The 15,953-nt window shown below is 37.0% G+C and overlaps 1 protein-coding gene across 5 annotated transcripts in view; it reads left to right on the plus strand.

Moving 5' to 3' along the window:
- LOC121869676 (integrin beta-PS-like) overlaps positions 1-15,953 on the plus strand; it is a 34,335-nt gene extending 18,382 nt beyond the window's left edge. For 3 of the 5 annotated variants that reach the window (XM_042371215.1, XM_042371216.1, XM_042371217.1), the window contains exons 12-17: positions 168-342; positions 1,381-1,487; positions 6,178-6,355; positions 10,822-10,965; positions 11,773-11,912; positions 14,361-15,953. In XM_042371215.1, coding sequence (XP_042227149.1) covers positions 168-342; positions 1,381-1,487; positions 6,178-6,355; positions 10,822-10,965; positions 11,773-11,912; positions 14,361-14,429 — 813 coding nt within the window. In that variant the 3' untranslated portion in view covers positions 14,430-15,953. Of the gene's footprint in view, positions 1-167; positions 343-1,380; positions 1,488-2,631; positions 2,651-5,770; positions 5,901-6,177; positions 6,356-10,821; positions 10,966-11,772; positions 11,913-14,360 lie in introns of those variants that run through there. The other 2 variants (XM_042371218.1, XM_042371219.1) reach the window with 2 other exon arrangements.

Raw genomic sequence — 15,953 nt, forward strand, 5'->3', positions numbered from 1 at the left:
GTAACTGTACTTATTTAAACTCTCTTGTGTCCATTGTATTATGACATAAATCAATGGAAATAAGCAAAGGTAGAAATTAAGAACTAGGTGTTATCAGAAGCAAATACGAAGATCTGTAAACTTTTGACATATTATTTGTAACTTTAAACCACTGTGCTGTCCGGCAGATCATTGACGGCAAGTACTGTGAGTGTACCAACTTCCTGTGTAGCCGCTTCAATGGCCTGTTGTGCTCGGGACCAGAACACGGCGAGTGTGACTGCAACGAATGCAAGTGCAAGCCCGGGTGGAAAGGAGAAGCCTGCAACTGTGAAGAAAGTATCGACAACTGTATCAACCCAGGTGAGGATACCGTACGGGTGATCATAATCATTACTTAAAACGGTGGCCATGATCAGTGGACGGGAGGAGGCAGGGGGAGGGTACAGAGGGTGACTCCTTAGCTGTTGGGAGTTGAAAAAGTAAATTCAGATCATTTCATGTTAAGGATAATGAAAAATTTATTTGTGGCATTATTTATTATTATTTTTTTTGTCTTATACTCAAAAGCCATGTAGGAAATATTGTAATATATATGAGGTAAGTTTTTTTTTTTTAATTGTCTCTTAGAGTTTTTGTAGGGAGAGTGACGTATGTTTACCTTAAGTGTTTTTGGAAGATGAAAATTGATGGGCTGTGTCAAGGGTGTTCCAGTGACCTTGTAATTAGCTTAGGTTGGGTTAGATCAGCTTAGGGCAGATTAGGCTAGCTTAGGTTGGGTTAGATCAGCTTAGGTTAGCTTAGGTTGGGTTAGATCAGCTTAGGTTAGATTAGGTTAGCTTAGGTTGGGTTAGATCAGCTTAGGTTGGGTTAGATCAGCTTAGGTTAGCTTAGGTTGGGTTAGATCAGCTTAGCTTAGGTTGGCTTAGATTAGGTTATTTAGTAGTTTCATATACAGTATAGGGTGTTATGGGCAGTGAAAGTAAGAATGAATCGGAGGGACATGTGGGTTAGATAGGCAACAATTTCCTGACCACAAAAGAAGTGAGTCGGTGGATGTCACTGCGATGGTTAATGACTCGGAGAAAATGTTACCATGGATAGGTTAGGTTAGATGACTTGTGTACTAGGTGATAAAAATTAGAGTGAGTGGGAACAAGAAGAAAAGTGATGAAATAAGTAGAATAGGGGAATGGAGAAATAGGAAGAGGAGAGAAATGGAGAAATTAATTAATGAAAGGAGGTAGAATGAAGGAAGCAGTGGTGTTTGAGAGGTCTTGTAGGAAATGTATCTTGGTTGATTACATCTGTTACAGTAGGGAGAATGATTGAATGAATGATAATAAATGAAAGAAGAGACTGTGTGTGTGTGTGCGGTAATTCTTATAATGTCATTTACAGCGAGTGGGGAAGTTTGCTCCGGCCATGGAGAGTGTGAGTGTAACCAGTGCAAGTGTAACGAGACAGAAGACGGTCGTTACTCTGGCAAGTGGTGTGAAGACTGTCCTGTAAGTACACCGTCTCTGCCTCTTGCCTCATCTTTACTCTATTTTTTTCTTTATTACGGTCTATGTCACTTATCAAAAATTGTGAAATGTCTAAAATGTAAATTAATATTATTCTATGGCTAGTTGAGTGTGTGGCCTCAAATGGTCATTGGTTTAGACTTTAGCTAAATACAATACAGTCCTCCACAAAAGTCATGTTGCTTCCTGAACCACAAACCCCAAGATTCAGACTCATGAACCCGGAGCAGCAGACGCATTATTCTGCCCGTAAATGCTTGAGATTCACGAGTCTGAATCTCGGGGTTCATGGTTTGGGAGTTGTGTCTCAAGCAGAGTGGATGTCACACACATATCAGCGAGTCATTTCCTTTACATTTAAACTTAGAAAACTTCCACAATTTTTATTTTTTGATGAATATTCAAATCTAATTATTTACTCAGGTTCTTTGGGAATATTTATACAGATTAGTTTTAATATGTACTAATATTTATGTTCCCAGTTAGTTTTGGTTTTGTTATTGTCTTGAAGATGATGAAATGATTACATGAGTTACTGCATCTCTTGGTCAGGATTAATGCACTTGTCTACCTCCAGTATTAGATTTGCTTCATGTAGTTAAAAAATGGCCTTAAATTTGGTCAGTCATATTTTATCAGGTGTTGAATATTATTATCTCAGGTATTATTAAGTGCAGTGGAACCTCAATATAGTGGACTTCTCTCCCCATATAGTCCATTAGATGGGGGGGAGGGGGTGTCACATCTAACGGAACCTCAATATAATGGACTTTCTTTCTCTCTATAAGGCCCGTTAGATGGGGGGGGTGTACATCTAACGGAACCTCAATATAATGGACTTTCCTCTCTATGGGCCAGTTAGATGGGGGGAGGGTCACATCTAACGGAACCTCAATATAATGGACTTTCCTCTCTATAAGGCCCGTTAGATGGGGGGTCACATCTAACGGAACTTTCATCTCATCTATAGAATTAATTAAATTGAGGTTCCACTGTACATTTCAATTATTAAAGCATATTTAAAAATCTAATTGAGCTCTATACTGTATTGTGATTTAGAGCCAATACAATGATTTACCTTATGATATAAACACATGTATAACCTTTATTTTGTGGATATATTATGTAAACACTCCCAGGATAAACCAGGTATAGAAGTATTTGATATAGACATGTATGACTCTCCCTGTACTGTAGCTGTGTGCAACTTGTACATTGCCTGCTATAACCCTAAACCTGTTTTCAGTATTTCACTGCAATATTTATGACACACACATTACACCTAGTTGTGTTCTCTTTCTGGGTGTCGTTTAACCTTTGAATAGTGGTCATCATCGGTGGTAGTTAGTTGTAGGGACGGTGGTCTGTCATCTATCGGTGGTATCATCAGTTAGCTGTAGGGACAGTGGTCATCATCGGTGGTAGTTAGCTGTAGGGACGGTGGTCATCATCAGTGGTAGGTAGCTGTAGGGACAGTGGTCATCATCGGTGGTAGTTAGCTGTAGGGACAGTGGTCATCATCGGTGGTAGTTAGCTGTAGGGACGGTGGTCATCATCGGTGGTAGTTAGCTGTAGGGACGGTGGTCATCATCAGTGGAAGTTAGCTGTAGGGACGGTGGTCATCATTAGTGGAAGTTAGCTGTAGGGACGGTGGTCATCATCCCTGGAAAATTCATGTTCCTTGCGGTGTTCTATCATTTGTACATATGAGCAGGCGGGGTAGCAGGGGAATCATTAGCCACCAAATAAGAGTTAAGGTGCCAAGTAGATACAGTATTACAAACCACAAGAGATTTTGGGTTAGTAAAATGACATAGTGTTTACAAGTGTGTTCATACTGTACTGTGTGTGTGTGTGTGTACTGGGAAGGATAATTGTCAAGATATAGATATGGAGGTTAGTAAGATGTTCATAGCCTCTGGTTTGGTTAGAGGGAAAGGCTGGTATTGTATGTGATCACAACCATCTTAAGTTATGTTATAGATGCACTGTAGATACACTCAACACTTGGTAATTAAGGCACTCTAGACACACTCAAAAGACAGTAATTATGGCACTTGACACATTCAACACTCAGTAATTAAGGCACTCTAGACACACTTAAAACACAGTAATTAAAGATGAAGGAGCTTTAAATATACCCATAGTCATTAAGACCCAAATTCAGAACAGTGGTTTGAGCCTGGTATTTGAGCTCAGTTCAGGCTTGCAAATCGGGATTCCTCGATCCAAGATTTCCTGCAGTTGACTACCCATATTCAGAACGTCAGCTTGAATCCCAGATCGGATAATCTATTGCATGTTCTTCAATTCTGAGTAAGGATTCAAACATTGAAATTCCAGCCAATCACATTTCATTTACACCATTACCATTCACCATCGAGAGTAATGTTTACAAGACTATGGCAGCAACTATGACTCGACGAGTTTTTACTAAGCAGGATAAATCACTCCCTGCACATCATAAGGTGCTTCTGTTACTGTAATTACAATTAAATTATGACCACATTATAATGATTTATGGTACTGTGTTACAACGTGGCTGTGTTGTTGTATGATAACAAAGAATTTCATAGAGGACGAACTATTCCATACAAATTGTAGATATAATCCAGGACAGGTGTCAATATTTATAACCAAAGCAAGATGAATCAATGCAGGGCGTAGTAACCTGGTTAGGTTAGGTTTCTTTCTGTTCTTTTAACCCCACATTTCCCCTGATTAGTAATGTTAAGAAAAGACTCCTTTATTAATACATTAAAATAAAAATACATTCAGCATTGATTCAGTTATATTTAAATTACACCAAAATAGTTTTCCTAAAGAAAAACATTCAAAGTTAAGAATCATCAGCATTCTTTACATTTACCCACTTGATCGTCTTGGACCCTAAACACGGTGTTGTAACACATTACTATAACTCATTCAGTAACCAAAGTCTTTCTTACCTGGAAACTATTCGTTGTGAAGAATCTCAAACCAATCATCAGGTGATGAATGGGAGGTAGAGGTGAACCATAGCCAACAGGTCTGTCAGGTAGATGCTCCATATCACGGAAAATATCAAGGAAATCTCCCCTTCTGAACCTATATTGTTGTGTGAATTGTGTGTGTCATCATAAAAAATGATAGGATTCTGCCTATCTACCATCAGTCTTCTCTCTGTACAAAATTTCCAATTTGACGATATCGCCGAAAAGCGCACTCTGTCAAAATTCATGTTGACTTGGTATCTTGAATGACAGATTGATCACTAAACCTGCCTCCAGGCTGGAGTAACAGAAGGATCGACAAATCCGATCTCAAACCCGGTTTGAATTTTTGTGTTACCTCAAGCAGGCATTCTTAATACCAATAATTTTCAATCTTCGATCGATCCTTGGTTTAAACCTTCATGCGGTTTCAAACCAGTGTTCTGAATTCTGGCCCAAGTCTTTGGTTTAACAGAATGGCTTGAATGAGAATAATTCCCTTCTTTTTTTTAATATCCTGCATTTTATATTATTTCATTATTCATTCTCCAAGTGTAGGAACACATAGATGCCGGTGAGAGTTGTGTTCCCACCAGTTTGTGACAGTTCCCACCAGTTACTACACCTCTGAATTAATACTTTCCCTTGTCTCACAGTGAAGACCCCAGGCGAATGTTATTTTTGGTATGTGTTCAGAATAGCAACATCTGCTTCTAGAGTTTTGGAATAAAGTTTTAAGTTTTATTTATAAGATTAATATTCAGATTTATATATTGTATTGGTCTTCAGTGACAGGGAAATGACATCAGGTGGCCCATGGGGACATTAGATGGACCATGGGAGAACATCTTCCACCTGATGCTTTACTCTTCCCTTAAATAAAAATCAAATTTACTCAAGAAAAAAAATCACTTTGAAATCACCTTTTATAAATATAAATTGAAGCTTTATTCAAATGATAACCTGGGGTCAAATGGTTGTACTGAGCAAGTGTTACTTTTCTTAACTAATTTGGATATTCTTTTTATTAGTGGCACATTTATTTTGTTTATGGTTCTTTATATTGTATTTTTAAAGACTTGTTATAGTAAAGGAAGCATTTTAGAGTAGTGTGTGTAACTTGTGTGTATATTTTTGATGTAAACTAATGCAATATTGTTCCCTTCTCCCCATGCCTGCCTTCCTGCCTGCTGTTACCTTTGCTTAAATACAAATTGTGGTTTCTGCGTATCACATTAATGTGTCCTCTCAAACCTGATTTCAAACTGTGGGAATGTGTATATCCCACCTCAGACATGCCAGGGCAAGTGCATACCATACAAGGCTTGCGTACAGTGCCAGGTGTTTGAGACCGGTGAGTTCAACGTTGAACAGTGTGCCGCCAACTGCACTTTCTTCAACGCAACGCCCGTTCCCGTTGCTGGTGAGTATTGTTAGTTAATGACTTTTTATCCACGAGATGCAGCTACAGCAAAGGACGTGCTCAGTATATTAGTAAACTATGAGTACTGTAGTGTTTTATGAGGCATGGTCCTTGCTGTATGTATATCTTGGATAATTTACTGTCTCTCTTGGTCTGAAGACTGGATCATAAGCCCATTTGCTGGTCTAGGAAGACTTGCTGGCTTATGAGGATTTAGATTGAAAGATTATGTCCTATTTCTAGTTAATATTGATAGCATGACTGTATTTCCTTGTAGCTGTGTGGCACAGACTTAAAGTGTCTGGACTTTAAGGAATGCGTACAGTGTCGTGTTTACGAGACGGGGCCTTTGTCAGAAGAACCAGACTTGTGTACTCGCTGTTCCCTTCTCTACAGCAGCGTCACTGGCCACGTCTTTGCCAACTATACTATTAATGTCACTGATTGGGTTGAAGGTAGATACAAAAAATGAAGGAGTTTGATTCTTGGCACGAAAGCATCCATTTTCTTGCAGTGAGTTTGGGTGATGGAGATACTACTGTAGAACTCAAAGGAGATGTTCAGCTTTATCATGCAAATGGAAGGCATGTGTTTACGTGATGAAGAGGCTTCCCATAATTCAGCACTCTATCTGTCTCTTGTATTTTTAGACCTTCAAGCTAAATCATGTATCATGTATTAAAAAAAAGCTTTGTGGTATATGTGACCAGAGTTCAATTTACATCACCTGTTCATAAACAAACAATTAGAGAGAGTGAGAGAGGCATTGTACTGGCATTTACTATTGTGTGCAGACCACCACTTCAGCTGTCTTTAAGTCCTATGTACTGTACCAGTAAAAGCCTCATTTTCACACACACACACACACACACACCATAGCAAAGGGGTAGAGTTGGGTAAAGTGGTTGTCACATCATGGTTGAAGCTCTCCATGTACCAGGTGAGGGGGAGTCCACCATGATTTTGACAGTGAATATTACTGATGCTATTTCCCGTGACCCAAGTTTTAAGGTGTTAAGTTCCATTCAAGGGTTTTCATAGACGAGAGACTGCTAATAGTACAGTGTTTTATCTCTTAAATTTTACACTTTAAGGGGAAAATGGGATCCAGGAAAGACAGAGTATATTGTGATGCTAGTTTTCATAAGTTTAAGGAACATAGAGGAGTTAAAATTGAAGAAATAATAATAATTACTATCTGCTGTAAGCCTTGTGAAAAAACTATGAAGTTATTCTGCCATTATTAAAAATTAGGAATAAAATTTGAAGCAATTTGAAGATAAATGGATGGAATTAATTTATTTTATTTTTTATGATTAGAAATAAACCGTTGAAACATTATCCTCCATATTGATGATGTAAATGCCATCTACTGTACTGTACTTATATAATGCATCAGTCATTGGCAACATTAGTTTGGGTCATCGGGATCTCTCAGGAAGAAGCTCTCGGAAAAGTACTTTACTCGCACACTAAACACAGATGCACGAGTGAGTCACAAGAGTTTACCGGTAACCTGATATGTTTCTCTAAATATTTAACTGGTGTGAATTTAAATGAGAGAGCTTACTTCTATACATACATACATACATACATACTTGCTCATCTTGGGTTGCCAACTACTCTTTCCTGGGGGGTCATAATTCTTGATGGTGTCTACATGGCTTTATTTTATTATATTGATCTTTGATAGTTTTAAGGTTTTTCTCTTGTTTGGACACAGTCATTGTATTGTTCACTTTACACTAAGGAATAATCAGTATGGCATTGCTTAAGGGGTTGTACTGTAGCTTCTGTATTGAGAGTTCCAACTAGACGTAGTGTGTTTTTGCAACCTTGGTCAGTGCTGGTGTGTGCTTGGAGAAGAGTTAATGTAGGTGTGGGGCTTAATAGATAGTTCCTTATTCAGTAAAAGGGCCATAGTTTACTTTTTTGGGGGGGGCATGTATATCGACAGTGCAGATATACAGCTCAACATGTATATAGACAATGCAAGTACCACCTGTAGTGTATACATAGACCGTGGTGGTGTACAATTTCCTACGTACACTCACTTAAATATTATTGTCTACTTTTACGGGGTTACACAATATGACAAACCGGACCGAGAAATCTGATAACACTCCTCACGGCTTCTGTCACAGTGATCGTTGTGGATTATTTCAGAGTCAAGGGTATAGAATATTTTTTTAGTGAGTGTACCTAGACAGTGCTGGTGTACCGTACAAACAAATCACGGTAAACAGTAAGGCAATCTGACCAAAGGATAACCAGTAAAGTCATCAGATTCCTTCTGTCCTGAACCTAAAACTTGTACAAATATTCAGGTGAGATGGAAGATGCGATTTTTTCCTCACACCTGTACCGGAGTTTTAAGTTTTGAGGTGAAAGGTTACCTGACACATAGTTTTTAAGCCCATAGACACACTGTTAATGTCTCCTCTACACACGATCACACGAAGGTTGCTAAAATACTGTCCTGTCAATCTTAAACTTAGGATAATACCCCTTAAGTGATGTTGCTATTATTTTACAAGTGATAGAGAGCTGACATAATATTTTACATTTATTTGGTCTGCTGATTTCACTACAGTTATTTCTTTACAATTTGATGTATAGGACACTGTGTTCAATACATTTTGTGGATTTAGCATGCATTAATCTTACCAGACCAAGTAATATATGGCAGATGTTTCTTCAATATTCTGTAAATTTTTGTCTTGCCAAAGTAGTAAGTTTTTGGGGGATGTTGTGCATTTTTAAGTACTGTAGTGTTGAAAGTATTTCCCATGTGGTAGTTTGGTAAATATTGAAAAGGAAAAAAGAGTATATCTTTGTTATTTGATCTTCTCTGACTGTCTGATCCAAGATGAGTGTGCATGCTTGATTATCCAAAAACGTAATGTACTGAAACGTATGGTAGTGTTTGACCTGTACAGGTGCCGACGTACAGTAATTACTCTTTCCTCTCACTGACATATTTACATCTGTTTGTGCTGAATAGTTTCTTAATATCTTTTATCTGTTTGCTCTATGCATGTTGGAGCTGATGAATTTAGCATCTAATTATTATTAAGGAACTAATTTGTGAATAAATATTAAGACATAAAAAGTATGATTGATAAAAGGGGACGTGAGAGGCGGATGTTGAAGTGGGTCGCGTAGAAGATGGAATCGGGAAAAATTGGAATAAAAAAGGGAAAGAGAATAATGGTGAGGTGGTAACGATGAATGTCTGGTGGAGTAAACATAAATATAGTTTTAAAAGAGTCGAATGCATAGCCGTTAATGTGTTTATTTCCTAAGTAACTCACTGAAGGGGAGATGAAGACTTTGTCACATTTGCTTTATTTTGTTATTCCAATCAGTTTGTGGACAGAAAGTCGAGAATGCTTAGACTGATATGATGCCTTTAACATACGGTAAGCAAATCAATTCTGCAATATTTTCATAATTGTCATCTGTTTTATAATTGGCACACATGTCTTGGGTGGGGTGGAGGGGGCCACTTTAAGACTTCCTAATCGACGACAAGACTGTGCTTATTACGGAACTGTGCCTTGTCCAGACTCAGCAGTTGGATATCCAGACTCAGTTCTTGATATTTACAGCTACAGTATATGAGGTGTATGGTGATCCTAGATTATTGTATTTTTCATATGTGTGCTGTGACTTTAAGTGACAGGTGATGTAATTCCACCTGTGAATCTAATGAAGATGGCACTGTGGATGTGGTGGGGAATACAGTACAGTAGTTACCATTATATGAACAGTATCAAGGATCTTTGTAGACAGCCTGTTGATCGTAGGTTCAACCATCAGCGAAGATAGGTTAACCCCTTGAATACAGTGGCGTAAACCCTTTAAGGATGGTTGTTTGACCCATTGAGGAAGATGGTTTAATCCCAGTTCATCGTCAAGTGGTTAGAGTCCGTGTTCAGACTCTTGTTATACACCTGGAAATCCCATATATCTTCATAACCGCTCCTATCGTCATTAGCTTGTAAGGGAGACAATGTATTCTGTAGTTTAAAGACATTTATACCCGCAAAAAAACATGGGGAAAGTTCGATGGTGAATTTGATGGAAAACCGTACTTTGGGCGAGGGGAAAGGTCATACTTAAGGACGAGTCGCAGAGTAAATATTGTGTTTGGTGTTGGTAACCAGTTTATATATGTATGAGATAATGTACAACAGTATATACTGTATTTGAAAAGGGGTGCCATTGATAAGCTTGTGGAATGGGTTATGCTGGTAGCTTGGGCTCTTGAAGATACTGTATACTTTAGAACTATATACCTGTACTGTACTGCCAAAATTAATGCATGAAACTGGTGTAAGGGAGTGTGACTGGGTTGAGGAGGAGGAGGAGGAGGAGGAGGAGAGAGTATGCCTTGCAGGAAGCCTTATGCCATGTTTTGTTAATGATGTAGAGGGAATATGTCTGAAAAAGGCTTTGCATGAGTGACCTCGGTATACAATGGGGGACAAGCAGCATTTAAAGAAAGGCATTTATAAATTAAGCATCTTAAATAATTTTGTCGTTTCTAAATTAAAAAATGAAGAGAAATTTGATAAAGAAATAAACTCACTCCAGTTTGAAATTAACCAGAATGTAGTACAGTTGACTTGAGTAATTTATTTAGTTTTGTTGGCAATATTTATGTTAGCTTTCTGACAAATAATTCAGTGACTTATTTACAGCTAGTTTTTAACATTGCAGTGATTATAATTTGACACCTGTAGGTTAACTTGTAGATTTGAGTCTTTATAGTTTTATTTATTTATTGTAGAAAACTATAAAAGGTAATGAATTTGTAGAGGCAAAGTACAATAACCTTTAACCATTATTACATAGTTTCTTTTAGTAGACATTGGTAGTGACGTTCAAGATTTAATTGTGTTCTTTAATCTTTAAGTTGAGGAAGAAGGGGAGAAGCTATGCACCTTCTTTGATGAGAATGACTGCCGCTTCAAGTTCGTGTATGGCTATGACGAGCATAAGGAGCCAGTGGTGCGTGTACAGCAGACCCTGGAGTGTCCACCCAAGCTTGATATTCTGGGTCAGTATTGTTATTATTATTATTATCATTATTATTGTTGTTGCTGTTATTATTATTAGTGTTATTATTATTATTATTATAACAGTATTTATATATTGTGCTGTATCTCATAGCAAAAATAAGTGATTAATGTCAAACAAAATTGTCATTGATATTCTTAATTTAGATGTTAGTGTACAGTAGCGTCATAGTGTCATTTTTATAGTTGTGTAGTTCTTCCTCTCGATACTTTTATGCCACAGCACACTAACGATGAACCCTCTTGTGTATGGGGTCCTCTCTGGGGTGAAGGGGTTAGGTTAGGTGAGTGTGGAGTCTTTTATTAGTCTTACCAAAATTAGTCCTGGAGTGGAGGTGTGTCCAGTTATTGTGCATATTAATCTGTAACCTGGAAGCTTTCTGTGTGGAACTGATCAACATTGAAAAAAAATTAGATGCCACATTTTAAATTGAAAAAGAAATACTGTAATAGATTACTCATTTGAAATTTAAATAAGTAGATGAAACATTTGAAATTGAGGAAAGGGAAAGACAAGTGATTGGAGTTTTATCAGTTGATTAATTGTTATAATAGATATGATATAAATTAGTTGGATTGACAGGTAAAGTGTAATAATTTTCTCAGCGACGAAGGTGTGTGTGAGATTAAGAGAGTTGTATCTCTTATAATTTCGATATTGTTGATGGACCTTGTTATAATCTTAATTGTTAGAGCGCGGTAATTACTTTATAACCTCAGCGGGTTTATAGTTTGTGTTATGGGTATTTGCCGTTTCATGATATTTTACTGCGTTTACCCCTTTACAGGTATTGTCCTTGGCGTGATTGGTGCTATCGTTGCCGTGGGTCTGGCCTTGTTATTCATGTGGAAGGTCCTCACCACCATTCATGACCGTCGAGAGTTTGCTCGCTTTGAGAAGGAGCGCATGATGGCCCGATGGGATACTGTAAGTCGTGTGTGTGTGTGTGTTTTATTCATTCAGCATTTCATTTGGTGGTTCCCCCCGTTCACTATGCGTTAGGTTATGTAGCAGGGTCAAATAGAACAGATAAGACTTTCTTTATTATCATTTACACTATAGTCTGTGTATCTGAACCTTGCAACTGAGGCCGAGGGTCAGTTTGTAGCCAGGCAGCTGATTGGTAAGTGGACGGACAGACATGTGGAAAGTCAATACAGTACAGTTCTTTAGTATTTAATCTATCATATTTATATTATGATATTTTTAGAGATAATAACTAGTCTGTGTTGGTTTCTGATAATTTCTGCATTTGTTGAAGCAAAAATTAACTTGTGAAATAAACTTGTAACATAAATATCACAAAGCGATTACAAAATATCAGCGACATCCTCCACTAAACTTCTTCATCGTGTACTTGTTCTTTTCGTAGGCTAATTTTTGCTTCCCCATTAATGGAGATTATTAGAGACCAACACAAAAGTTATTATCCTTTTAAAGTGTCTGAATATAATTATGATAGATTGAACACTGAAGACCTATAGTGACTCTAGCCATCTACCAGCCAATCACCTGCCTTGTTACAAACTGACCCCAGGCCTCAGTAGCAATGTTCTAGTAAACAGACCACGTACTGTACTTCTCTCTTTCACTCCCTTTGTCATGAGTATATCAACACTAATCATGAGATTTAATTCATCGTACTCAAGTGGTTAAAGGTAAAAAGGCAGCTATTAACAGGTAATTTCTCTGGACAGGCACGTGGTCTTGCAGGCTGCAGTGTCATTTTCTTTATTAAAACCAAACAAGTCCAAGATAAGTTTAAAATAGCAAGGTGCTTTAAATTAGCCGATGCCTTCTATGATTAGGTCAGTACAGGTTGTACCTCTCAAGTCCGGCATTCTGTGGTCCGGAACGATTTTAGTTTGTCCAATAGGTAGATAGGCAGTTGGTTTTTTTTTTTTTTTTTTATCTGAATTATTATTATTACAGGAGTATTAAATTTTTGCCCCTCAGGCCCCAATGTGGGTCAGTGACCTATGCCGGGTGGGCTAATCCTTAAAAAAAAAAGCGGAAATTAAGGTTTGTTTACATCCGGCACTTCGGCTGCTCTCTCTCTCTGCTTGTCTATACAGAGTACAACATTTAACCCTTCAATATATATGAGCAGTAAATAAGTGTTGCTTTCATATTCTTATGTAGAGTAATGACGATATGTTTTCACATGTGCGCACTTACATATGCGATCTCTCTTTTTCTTTACCATTATCGTTAGCTACTTCTATTGTTCCATTTATTAACATTAAATAACATTACTTAAAACAACCATATTAATTTTACTACAGCTACAACAAAGGTCTTATTTTCTTCAGTTTTATATGTAGAACCAGCCAGTCACTGGTTTTGTAATCAACGAAAACAATGCTGTGTCATTTCCTCGTGTGTTTTAATATTCTACGTATTATTAATGAATTGTATTGCTCATTTTGCACACATAAACATTAATTCAATAAAAAGACATTTAGTATAAACAATAATGAATCTTTTGTACATAAGAGAAATGACGCTGTTTACACGATTATGCACGTCGTCTGCACGTTGGCGGGCCGTTCAAACCCGTCGAAATTCAAGTTTCCGCCGTCAAAATTTTTATTTATTTATTTTTGTGTGTGTTCCAATAAAATATGTTAAGAATTAAAAACTCGCGAAATTTGAGAAGCTACTATACGACATTTAACCCTTCAATATGTCTTCAAAGAGACCATGACGCAGAGAAAGTGGTGCTAGTGCTTCCAGGCATAAGCACAAGTCACTATCTATCCAGGAAAAGGGTGAATTTCCATGGTCTGGCACCGGTCAGGTCCCGAGGTTGCCGGACTAGAAAGGTACAACCTGTATCATAGTATCAGTTACAAATCTAAATGAGAGAATGTGGGCGAGGTGTATTTTACCTTTCAATTAGTACAGTATAAACTTATATATTACTCTTAGATTTATCAAAATGTGACATATGGAATTAGTCACATTATATGTCCAACATGAACTTATAATTTCTCAGATATAACCAATTTTGTTACACTAGTGAATAATTAAAAAACCCTTTTCCAGTTATCATATTGTACACACACTACACATGTATTATAATTATACAATATGTGCATTACACACACTACATGCCCATTGTACTTGTTATACCACATAGTACTGTATACATGCACATATCACACTGAATTTGATAAAAAGTAAGTGTTTAAGCCTTTATTTTCTGGCTATACAATACTGTACTGGAGTTTTACATGTGTATACTGGGTCCCTCGAGGATTTGATTAGGTTGAGATTGTATTCTGATCCCACATGTGAACCCTAAGCCAAGATTAAGACTGGAGCTGAGAACTCTCCTGTAGTGTATTAACAGTTTAAAACTTTCCTTTACAGGGCGAGAACCCCATCTACAAACAAGCCACCTCAACATTCAAGAACCCCATGTATGGTGGTGGCAAGTAAATTACTCACCACCTCTGATCTCATTCTTGGATCTGAAGTTGTATTAATGTGTTTTCCACAACAGTGCTGGAACTGGTGGCTAGTAGTCAGAGTAAACAATGAACAAATATCAAGTATATCCAGTAATTAGTTGTGTTCATAAAAACTGCAGTTTATATAATATCTTGAGCCTCCTGTAATATTAGTCCCTTTTATTTTCTCATATAGATTTATGCATGTAATTATGTGCTTGTATGAGTACAGTATGTAATGATGTAGGTAATGGTAGACTAGATGTGCTGGATGGTCCAGTGTGATATGTGCCAATAGTAGTGAATGTTTTATAATGTTTTGTACTAAACCGTATAGTTTTGTTTCCACGTGTTTTGTTATTAACTGGTGCATTGAAACCCATCCTTCAGTGTTAATACTTACTGGACAACATATTGGCATTCATAATTGTCTGCATCTATTGAAACAAAGGCAGTGAATACATTATATGTAAAATGTACTGTATAGCTTTTATGTTGTTACCAGTGAAGTTATAATTCAATATTATCCGTTGATGTTTATGTAACTAAGATGTTATTTTATACAAAAAAGGGCTTATTGTTTTAAAGGATGTATTTAAGTTTAACTTGAGAGACATTAAGCCTTTTCATTCTATATTATAGCTGTCTTGTGTATATATAAACCTCATAGTAAGATATTGCACTACTGTGATGTACAGTATATCAATCATAAGATGGATATGGATTATTTTTGCAATTTGTTTCCTAATAGCTCTGGTTTCTCTCTTTACATATTTATTGAGGGCAGCAGTACAGTATATTGTATTTGACTGAGCATCAAGGAACAAGACTGACCATTTGCATTGGTGACTGGATGTGTAGAGACTGGTGTGTGGACCAGGAGGAACAAGGGACTAATTTTCACCAGAAATATGTTGTCAGTAGGGAAGTGTGAACATAGGGCTGAGCTGAACACACAGCCTGGAGACTGAGCGTGAATGTGAGTTTATGATGACCAATGTGTGAAGTCTTTGTATATAATTAATTGTAAAGGTGCTTTCACTTTCTCATCCGTTAATTTAAATTAGGATAATTTTTTTTCAGTTACAAGTTTTTTTGTACTTGGACAGTTTTTGAAGCTTTACTAATATTTAATGTTGTTAAATTTAACATAAGATTTTATTTCTTTATTAAATGATCAGACAAATCTGACAAAATGTGACTGATTGCATTGTTTCCTCCCAGTACAGTGCCTTTGGCAATATAGTCAGCAGTGCCTCATGATCTATTTATAGGTTAAGAGTCTTGCCTTGAATGTAAAAAAAAATATAATTATTTTCAGTTTTTGTTGATGCTTAAACCAAAGTTTGTGAACAATCAAAAAGATGTGTAGGAGTATGGTCACAGTGCAGGCAGCTACTTATGTAAGCATTCACAGTATTCAGTAATGGCAACTACTCATAGATTGTGCGATAGTAATTAAGTAAGACTATGTGTGGTAACTGTACAATTATTTAATAAATTAAATTTAATA

Source organism: Homarus americanus, unplaced genomic scaffold (genome assembly GCF_018991925.1).
Source record: "Homarus americanus isolate GMGI-L3 unplaced genomic scaffold, GMGI_Hamer_2.0 scaffold23578, whole genome shotgun sequence".
In the NCBI taxonomy this organism is placed as follows: domain Eukaryota; kingdom Metazoa; phylum Arthropoda; class Malacostraca; order Decapoda; family Nephropidae; genus Homarus; species Homarus americanus.